The sequence below is a fragment of the Rutidosis leptorrhynchoides genome, chromosome 5 (assembly GCF_046630445.1).
Source record: "Rutidosis leptorrhynchoides isolate AG116_Rl617_1_P2 chromosome 5, CSIRO_AGI_Rlap_v1, whole genome shotgun sequence".
NCBI lineage: Eukaryota > Viridiplantae > Streptophyta > Magnoliopsida > Asterales > Asteraceae > Rutidosis > Rutidosis leptorrhynchoides.
In genome coordinates, this window is record NC_092337.1 from 264,088,150 (window position 1) to 264,099,171 (window position 11,022).

At 33.3% G+C, this 11,022-nt stretch overlaps 1 protein-coding gene across 1 annotated transcript in view; it reads left to right on the forward strand.

The window, feature by feature from the left end:
• Positions 1-10,168, forward strand: part of LOC139849366 (uncharacterized) — a 45,698-nt gene extending 35,530 nt beyond the window's left edge. The window contains exons 7-8 of the mRNA XM_071839025.1: positions 9,984-10,038; positions 10,158-10,168. Of these exons, the coding sequence (XP_071695126.1) occupies positions 9,984-10,038; positions 10,158-10,168 (66 nt within the window). The remainder of the gene's footprint in view (positions 1-9,983; positions 10,039-10,157) is intronic.
• Positions 10,169-11,022: the final 854 nt, after the last annotated feature.

Sequence of the window (11,022 nt, forward strand, 5' to 3'; positions counted from 1 at the left end):
TCAGAACCAAATCATAGCTCATTGCCAACATATAGGTAGAAACTATATTCCTACACCGAAACCCATCTTCCCTCCCTGGTCTATAGAGATGCAACCACCTTATCCTACGTATAACCCTGCCGAAGCATTCTATAGCACCTATGGTTATGCCTGGAACCCCTATTGGTACCAGTATCATCCCTAGTCTACTTAGTTTTATTTATTTTGTAATTTGTAATGATTGATACGTTTAATACTTTTGTTAATATTGTAATAGTTTTTATAATTGTCTAACTTTTATTCTTAGATTTTAATAATTTTTGAATGTGGGGTAATATACCAAACTTCAAAAATATGTATATATGTTTGCAGTTTATCTTATGTACACAACAGGGTAAAACAACGCATTTTCAAAGACTGGCATTAAGTTCAGCAAAAGCAACTAATTTTGATGACAAGATGCAAAATATATGTGAAATAACAACAAGACGGAATGAACAAATGATGTGCACCATTTATCATTCAGCAAACAAACGCCAATATATTTGGAAACTTTGGTAAAAATTTAATCATTTTCACACAAATCACCCTCAATAATTTAAATTATTACTGATTTCTTGCAAATGAGGGCATTGCAAGATCTTAAGTGTGGGAAGGGGTTAAATTCTTTCGGATTTTAAAATTTTATACACTTGGTTACCATTAAAAATACTAGTAAAGCAGTAGTTGTATTAGAATCTAGTGCTCTCTGATAATAAAGAACAGCCCTAGTCTTATATACTGACTACCCAATTCTAGTAAAATTTTAAAAAATTTTCAATTAAATGAACTCAAATTCATGTTTATACATATTTATGAACGATAAAACTAGGTGTTAACACCGAAATTATTGTTACCTCGGAAAGGACATAAATTGAGAAACAAACGAAAATGTTAAAATTCATTTAAAATGGAATAGAGGACGATAAAAAGGAAAATAAAAGCCAAGTGTGGAAAAATTTACCAAGTTATCTTAAACATATGTCACATATATCTGTAACAAATAACTGAAAATACTTTTGCTTTGGACTAAACTAAACTGTTTTACCTGATTTACTGTAAGAAAGATGGATCTACACGATGAATCAATTCCATCATTAAAAGGAAGTAAAGTCTTCCGAAAAAGACACGCGCTTCTTGATTTAGGTCATAAAGTTGTCGTCCAGACCAGCTGTAGGTTGATGAAAAATCTAGAAAAGTCATCACTAAAATCAGCAGGAAATCCACGGACCTTAGCATTAAACAGGGTCGCCAAGTGGTCAGATTTATCCTAACCATGAGAAGGATTTATCTTGTAAAATGGGGGGGCACCATGCAAATTAGCTGGATAAGACTAATGAATCAGATCCCCAGAAAGGATATTCTCCTTAAAGATTAAAAATCAGCTTTTAAGACTGATATTACTCAATCCTAGAGATTGACCTTAAAGATTGAGAATTCAAACTCATGGAATTCAATGATATCTAAACTCGAGCTTGAACGAGAAAATATTTTGATCAAAATTACAAACCGATTTGTTTTCTGAAAACCCTATTTTCAATGCGTTCATTACCATTGAACGTGAAATCCTAGGAATTCACCTGGAATTCATTAGGTCACCTGAACTAAATCGGGTGTCAACCGTAAGAACAGTGGTTGCATAGCATGGTCAAAGACAAGACCTTGTGCCAGACCAAAAAATTATAAGGGTGAGCTTTACTATTGCTCCTACCAAGGATAGTAATTGCGTCCGACACGTTATAGACCATAATCAAATACATGTCATTAGACATTGCCTTAACAGTTGCTTGTTCAACGCTTTCCTTTACAACCAGACGGTAGTTTACCGAAAGGTAATATACGGGACAAGTAAACTGGACGTGTTGCTTTCCAAATACAAGGTTAGCAAGTGGGTGACACAAAACCGCAAGTTTTGAGCTAAAATTTTCAAATCTGAAACCCACCAAACCCACAAAAAAATATTTTGCAAACACCGGTAAAGGGTTATTCCGAAAAACTTATCTAGGGTAAAAACTAGATTTAATTTTCAAAAGATCAAATGTTTTCATAAAGATCCAGTTTCCTTAATGGATCTAAATTTTTATAGTCATGTGGGACTGTAAACCATATCGTTACTACCATTGTTTATACCGCCGTAAATAAATCACTGATGTACAAAGTGTGAAGAATAAAGAAGTGATTCTAGTATTTCAAGACGATATTGCTTGAGGACAAGCAACGCTCAAGTGTGGGAATATTTGGATGTCAAAGCTAAGGTATACGAAATAGTTTATATTTTACTAGGAAAAACTATTAAATACGATACAATTTTACACAAGATATTTATTTATTTATAGAATGGATATACTTAAACCTTGCTACAACACTTATAGGCAGTGTACCTAATCGTACTGTAGTGTAGTTTTTAGTAAGTCCGGTTCGTTCCACAGGGACGCAGTGAAGTTTAACACTATATTTTTATAAAACTATATTTTTACAAACATATATAATATAAGTAGTATTATTATTATAAAGGGGGGTTTTTACCGTTTAATGACCGGTTTGTCGATTTTAAAACTTTAGTCGCAGTTAAAACCTAATGTACAATATTAAATAAATAAAAGACTTAAATTAAAGCATAAAGTAAATAACGATAATGAAATTGCGAATAATAAAAGTGCGATAAAATAAACTTGCGATAATTAAAAAGGACGATAATTAAAAGTGCAATTAAATAACAATAACAATAAAAGTGCGATAATTAGAAGTGCAATTAAATATAAAATAAAGAAAATTAAATATGAAATAAAAGAATTATGCTTATTTAAACTTCCGTAATCATGATGTTTGACGTGTTGATTTTAGTTTTATGCCCATGGGTTAATTGTCCTTTGTCCTGGATTATTTAATATGTCCGTCTGGTTTTTGTCCATAACAGTCCATCAGTCATAAATATAAAATGCGAGTGCCCTCGTCAAATTATTATTATACCCGAAGTTAAATATTCCAACTAATTGGGGATTCGAATTGTAACAAGGTTTTAATACTTTGTTTAATGAATACACCAGGTTATCGACTGCGTGTAAACCAAGGTTTTACTACTTTGTTAACAATTACACCAATTACCCTTGAATGTAATTTCACCCCTGTTTTAATTATTCTAGTGGCTATTAATCCATTCCCGTGTCCGGTTAAATGAACGATTATTCGTACATATAAATACCCCGCCCATCGTGTCCGATCGAGTGTATATGGTAATTTATAGGGACGCCCAATTGTAAATCTTTATATTAACATTAACAAACTATCATTTAGTTAAACAAATATAAAGCCATTAATAGCTCATAGTCTAATTTCCACAAGTGTCGTTCTTTTGTCCAAACCCCAATTATGGTACAAAGCCCAATTACCCATTTTTCGTAATTAGCCCAACATCATGATTACTTCGTTTTAAATAAGCATAATAATAACTTAGCTACGAGACATTAATGTAAAAAGGTTGAACATAACTTACAATGATTAAAAATAGCGTAGCGTTACACTGACAGAATTTCGACTTATACACTCAAAACACTCCTTAACATAACCTTATTATTATTATTAATTAAAATTAAAATTATAATTAAATTTATTTATGTATTACAAAAGAGAGATAGAAAGATATATTATGGTGTACATAAAATGGATCACGAACTCGCTTTAAATAGAATGTGGCCTGGAAAAGCCCCTCATGCGAGTCGCATGAAAATGGGCATAGGGCCATGCGAGTCGCATGGCCATGAATTCCAGCTCACATTCGTTTGGCTCCTAGCTTGTCGACATAATTTAATAATAATAAATATATAAATAATTTTAATAATTATTTATATATTTATATTATATTTATATGCATAGTTGAGTAGATAATTTTAGTCCGTTACGTCGGGCGTTTCTTCTAGGCTCAGGTCCCGGTTCCAGATTTTCGGACGTCCTCGCGTACTATTTTATATCGTGTACTTTGTGTCTTGTAACTTGTACTCTTGTTATTTTGAGACGTTCCTCATCAATAATTTGAACCTTTTTGATTGAATCTTGTACTTTTTAGCTTTTTGGACCTTTCCGTCTTCAATTTGTCGAATCTGCCTTTTATCTTCACTTTTTAATATTTAAACGAATAGTGCTTGTAAATCGAACAATATCAACTAAAATCTTGTCTTTCTTGGGGGATTTTGCTATGAAATATATGTTCCTTTTTAGCCTTATCAATATCCCCACACTTGAGCGTTGCTTGTCCTCAAGCAATACAGTCTTGAAATAATATAAAACATCACACGAATCACTTCTTTATTCTTCACACTTTGTACATCAGTGATTTTGATAGAGCGGTACAAACAATGATATTAACAATAGAACCATGGTTAAAGGTGGGTGTGTCATCCACAGTTGCCTTGGGTTTAGGTCAACGACACTTGCAATCAAATAGCCGATTTACTTTCGGTTTCCAAAGCAAAGTGCACATTTGAAAGGCGGTTTACAGTCCCACATGACTATAAAAATTTAGATCCTTAAGGAAATTGGATCTTTATGAAAACATTTGATCTTTTGAAAATTCATTCTAGATTTTACCCTAGATAAGTTTTCTGATTTGATCCACCATCGGTGTTGCAAAATATATTTGTGGATCAATATTTTGGCTAAAAACTTTTAGGCTCGTGTAATCCACTACTATCCCTGTATCGGAAAGCACACATCCAGTTTACTTGTTCCGTATATTACCTTTCGGCAAACTACCGTCCGGTTGTAAAGGAAAGCGATGAACAAGAAACTGTTAAGGCAATGTCTAATGACATGCATTTGTTTATGGTCTTTTTAACGTGTCGGATGCTAGAACTATCCTTGGTAGGAGCAATAGTAAAGATCATCCTATAATTTTTCGGTCTGGCACAAGGTCCTGTCTCCGACCATGCTATGCAACCACCGTTCTTACGGTTGACACCCGATTTGGTTCAGGTGACCTAATAAATTCCAGGTGAATTCCTAGGATTTTACGTTCAATGGTAATGAATGCATTGAAAATGGGTTTTCAGAAAACAAATTGGTTTGTAATTTTTATCAAAATATTTTCTCGTTCAAGCTCGAGTTTAGATATCATCGAATTCCATGAGTTTGAATTCTCAATCTTTAAGGTCAATCTCAAGGATTGAGTAATATCAGGCTTAAAAGCTGATTTTTGATCTTTAAAGGAGATTATCCTTTCTGGGGATCTGATTCATTAGTCTTATCAAGCTAATTTGCACGGTGCCCCCCCCCCATTGTACGAGATAAATCCTTCTCATGGTTAGGATAAATCTGACCACTTGGCGACCCTGTTTTATGCTGAGGTCCGTGGATTTCCTGCTGATTTTAGAGATGACTTTTCTAGATTTTTCGTCAACCTACAGCTGGTCTGGACGACAACTTCATGACCTAAATCAAGAAGCGCGTGTCTTTTTCGGAAGACTATACTTCCTTTTAATGATGGAATTGATTCATCGTGTAGATCCATCTCTTCTTTTAAATATATTACAGTAAATTGGGTAAAACTGATTAGTATCGTCCAAAGCAAAAGTACCTGCAATAATTCTTATACAAAAATGTGATAGATAGTTTTTAATTGAATAACTTGGTACATTCTCCCCACACTTAGCTTTTATTTATTCTTTTCTTTGCCTTTTTATTCTCTTCTATCCCATTTTAAATGAATTCAAGCGTTTTGGGTTGTTTCTCAATTTATGTCCTTTTCGAGGTAACGATAATTTCGGTATTATCACCTAGTTTTCACCGTTCATAAATATGTATAAACATGATTTTAAATTCATTTAGTTGAAAATTTTTCAAATTTTCACAAAATTTGGCAAATAAACTAAGTGTAAACCCGAGAGAATTTATAACCCTTCCCCACACTTGAGATCATGCAATGCCCTCATTTGCATGAAATTAGAAAAAATTTAAATTCATGAGGGTGATTAGTGTAGAAAAATGATTAAAAATACCGAGTTTGCAAACATATTGTTGTTATTTCACATTTGATATTTTGTTTCTTGTCGTCAAAATTAGTACCTTTTTCTGAACTTAATGACAGTCTTTGAAAGTGCGTTATTTTACCCTGTTTTGTATATAACATAAAATACAAACATACATAATTTTGAAGTTGGGTATATTACCCCACGTTCAAAAATTTATAAAATCTAATATATTTTTTTTTTGCATACTTTAAATCAATTAAATTAAAAATAATGATAACAAAATTTGTCGCCCCGCCCTCGGGTAAAGTAATTTCGGTTCAACTACCTAATCTTCAACTCACGACAAATTTTAGAAATCATTTTTTTACTTAATGAAATAAAGTAAATTTTGTTTTTTTTTTTAAATCACAATAAAACATAAATTAAAATGTATATTAATTTCAAATAAAACCTAAAAAAAAATAAAAATTCAGAATGGAGGGAGAAAACTAGTTCTTTAGTGTCTGCTAGCGGAAAAGACCAATCGGATTCCATTCTCGGAACTACACGAGAACAGAACAAATAACTTTAGACAGCATTATCTTTTTAGAACATTCGAATCTCCCCACACTTAGGTAGCTGTGGTGTTGAAATTGTGATTAACTTCATTGTCAATTTCTCTTGGTCCATAATCAACTTGCCTATCTGTGACTTTTTCTTTAAGCCATTGGTCGGATTCCTGTGTAATATCTACAATTTCAACTAGTTTCTCCTTTTCTTTAGGTGATAGATTGGATACTAACCGGTTACATAACTTAAAGTTCCCCTTGGTTCTAGCATCGCGAATCCGTTTAATAAGTTTCTTCATTGAACTATTAATAACGGGATCATTTAATTTCGTATCAACAACGGGGTTCTTTGTTATCATGTCATCATTAGGTGTTACTTCATTTTCCCCACACTTAGGTGTTTCATTATTGCTAAGTATTACCGTTGGAGTTGGTAAAACCACATGGTTCTTACCAATTGTTTTTACTGGTTCAACGGTTTTGGCTGGTGGAGATTTAGACTTTCGAATCATAAAGGTGATCGATTTGTCACCACTTTTAAGTGTCATTCTTCCATTTCCTACATCAAATAACGCCTTGGTGGACGCTAAGAATGGCCGACCTAAAATTAGAGGAATGTTTGGGTCCTCTTCTATGTCAATGACAATAAATTCGACTAGAAAGGTTAAATTGCCTACTTGAACGGGTAGGTTGTCAGCAATTCCAACTGGGTGCTTAATGGTTTGATCAAAGAGTCGAACACTCATATCCGTTGGACTTAACTTACCTACACCTAATCTCTTATATAAGGAAAGAGGCATAACACTTACACTTGCACCTAAATCTGCTAGTGCATCATACATGACACAATCACTAAGTAGACAAGGAACAATAAATTCACCCGGATCACCTACCCTAGGTGGAGGTTTTGGTGGAACTGTCTTCACCGGGTTTATATTTACGGCTTTTGTTTCTTGCACTTTCTTATTCTTTTTCTTCTTCTTCTTTCCAGAGGTATCACAATCTTTATTACCTATCACTTGCTCATACTCAACTCCTTTTCTTGGAAACGGGATGGGTGGTTTGTATGGTGCCACCACTGGCTTTACATACTCGGGTGGTGGTGGTGTAACTTCTTCATTGTTACTCTCATCTAAAACCTTCCCATCTTCTGGTGCTGGTTTTTCAGAATTCGTTGAAACCATATTAACATTCTCATTCCGAGGATTTACTTCAGTATTACTCGGTAGCTTTCCTTGTTTCCTCTCACTCATCATGCTAGCAAGAGTACCTACGTGTTTTTCTAGATTCAAAATGGAAGCTTGTTGAGTTCTTAATGACTGATCAAATCTCTCGTTCGTTTGGGTTTGAGTTTCAATAAATTGTGTTTGAGATTCAACTAGCTTGAATACCACGTCTTCCATATTTGACTTTTTCTCTTCGGTTTGTTGTTGTGGTTTATATAAGCCAGGTCTTTGTTGATTGAAAGTGTTGTTTTGAGTTGGTTGGTTATTCGGACCTTGTTGGTTATACCAGTTATTTTCGGGTCCTTTTGGATTGTAAAGAATGTTTTGATTTCGATTGAAGTTTAGCTTTGGCGGTTGATAATTATTTTGATAATTATTTCCCGGCCTTTGGTTCATATAGAAAACATTCTCTCGTTGTTCCATGGTTTGTTCAATGTGACAATCTTTCAATAAGTGTGGTCCACCGCATAGCTCACAACTGATTCGTATTGCGTGAATATCTTTATTCATCTTTTCCATTCTTCTTTCGAAAGCATCTATTTTTGCGGAAACAAAATCAAAGTCATGGCTAGAATCGGCTCTAGCCACTTTAGATGATCGAAAGATATCTTTTTCTTGGTGCCACTCATGTGAGTGGGAGGCTGTATTATCAATAATTTTGTAAGCTTCAGTTGCGGTTTTCTTCATGATGGAACCACCAGCTGTTATGTCGATGTCTTTTCTTGTAGCGATGTCTACGCCTTTATAGAAGATTTGCACTATTTGAAAAGTATCTAATCCGTGTTGAGGACATCCTCTCAACATCCTTCCGAATCTTGTCCACGCCTCATATAATGTTTCATTTGGATTTTGCGGGAACGTAACAATTTCTCCTTGAAGTCTCACGACTTTGGATGTCGGAAAGAATTGTTTAAGAAATTTTTCAACTAAAACATCCCATGTGTCAATCGCCCCTTCAGGTAACGATTCTAACCAATCTTTGGCTTCTCCCTTTAAAGTCCAGGGAAATAACATGAGATAGATTTGTTCATCCTCCACTTCTCGGATTTTGAATAGTGTACAGATCCTATTGAACGTACGAAGATGTTCATTTGGGTCTTCATTCGGCGTACCACTATATTGGCACTAATTAGTTACCATGTGTAGGATTTGTCCTTTGATTTCATAATCTGGAGCATTAACTTCTGGCTTAATAATGGCGTGACCTTGGCCAGTGCGTTTAGCTCTCATTCGATCTTCCATACTTAGAGGTTCTAGATTTTTCATAATTGAATTCGTTGAATACGAATCACTAGAGGACTCTGATTTAACGGTTTGTGGTTCAGGAAAAATAATTAGTGGTTCAGGATCTTGGAATTGTCCTTGAATATCCTCCGGGTTCTCAGTTGTGAAATCGGGTTCAAAAGATGGATTATCGGAAATTTGAGTTGGAGTTCTTGTTTGATTAGATGATGATTCTAAAGAAAAATCAACGGCGACAATATTGGCTAAATGCCTTGATCGAGTTACAGGCGGTGATCATATGACAGGCGGTGAACGTCTTGCTCGGTGCATTCACAGAATATCCTATTAGTTATAAAAATAATAAGAAAAACTTAAATAAGCTATCCAATTAATAGACTTTTCTGATTTTTGCCCACATTTCGAATAGCCAAAAGATGCAGCAGAGGGGCAGGATTCGTTTGGTCTCAATATAATTGAGGACTGTTTGGCTCCAACAACCCGGTCCACGTACAAATCCAACTATTACTACGAACCAGAAAAATGTCAACGTCTATTAACTTAACCGCTTAAATAATTTCTCTTTCCGTTTAAGAAATATTAGATTAGATGTAGATAAAATTCTATGTCCTATAACTAGAATGACGAGAAATAAGGAAGAAATAGATTGCGCGTCGAAAAGTGTCGAAAAACGAAAAAGGCGAAGAGTGACTTATAAGACTTTAAAAACACGCGATTAATCCAACCTTATAACTATCACTATCTTAAAATTAAAACTACAAATAGAGATTACTAATTGGAATTGTAATTGATACATAGGTAAAAGGCGTCGAAAAATAAAAATAAGAAAATAACTATGGCAAAACTAAACTTAATACTAAAAGTTGCGACTATAGTCTAAAAATCTAAAGGTAATAAAACTAAAAAAAAACATTTTTTTTTTATAGACAAAATCTTAAAAAAATATATATTTTTTTTTTATAATTTTTTTTTTTTTTTATATACAGGCTCAAAATGGGAGTGCAGATTCAAAATTGAATGCAAGTTCAAAAGCTGATGCAGGTTCAAAACTGATGCAGATTCAAAACTATGCAGGCTCAAAACTGATGCAGATTCAAAACTCGTGTTTTTTTTTTTTTTTTACGTTTTTTTTTTTTTTTTACGTTTTTTTTTTTTTTAAGAAAAACGATAGTGGGAACAAAGATAGTGGTTTTTTTTTTTTTTTAAAAAAAAAAAAACTAGTACAACAAAAGAGGGACAAAGCGTGTCATTTTTTTTTCTTTTTTTTTTTTACAAATATAAATTAAAAATATAGTGTTTCGCCGAGTTCCCCGGCAGCGGCGCCAAAAATACTTGATGTCAAAGCTAAGGTATACGAAATAGTTTATATTTTACTAGGAAAAACTATTAAATACGATACAATTTTACACAAGATATTTATTTATTTATAGAATGGATATACTTAAACCTTGCTACAACACTTATAGGCAGTGTAACTAATCGTACTGTAGTGTAGTTTTTAGTAAGTCCGGTTCGTTCCACAGGGACGCAGTGAAGTTTAACACTATATTTTTATAAAACTATATTTTTACAAACATATATAATATAAGTAGTATTATTATTATAAATGGGGGTTTTTACCGTTTAATGACCGGTTTGTCGATTTTAAAACTTTAGTCGCAGTTAAAACCTAATGTACAATATTAAATAAATAAAAGACTTAAATTAAAGCATAAAGTAAATAACGATAATGAAATTGCGAATAATAAAAGTGCGATAAAATAAACTTGCGATAATTAAAAAGGACGATAATTAAAAGTGCAATTAAATAACAATAACAATAAAAGTGCGATAATTAGAAGTGCAATTAAATATAAAATAAAGAAAATTAAATATGAAATAAAAGAATTATGCTTATTTAAACTTCCGTAATCATGATGTTTGACGTGTTGATTTTAGTTTTATGCCCATGGGTTAATTGTCCTTTGTCCTGGATTATTTAATATGTCCGTCTGGTTTTTGTCCATAACAGTCCATCAGTCATAA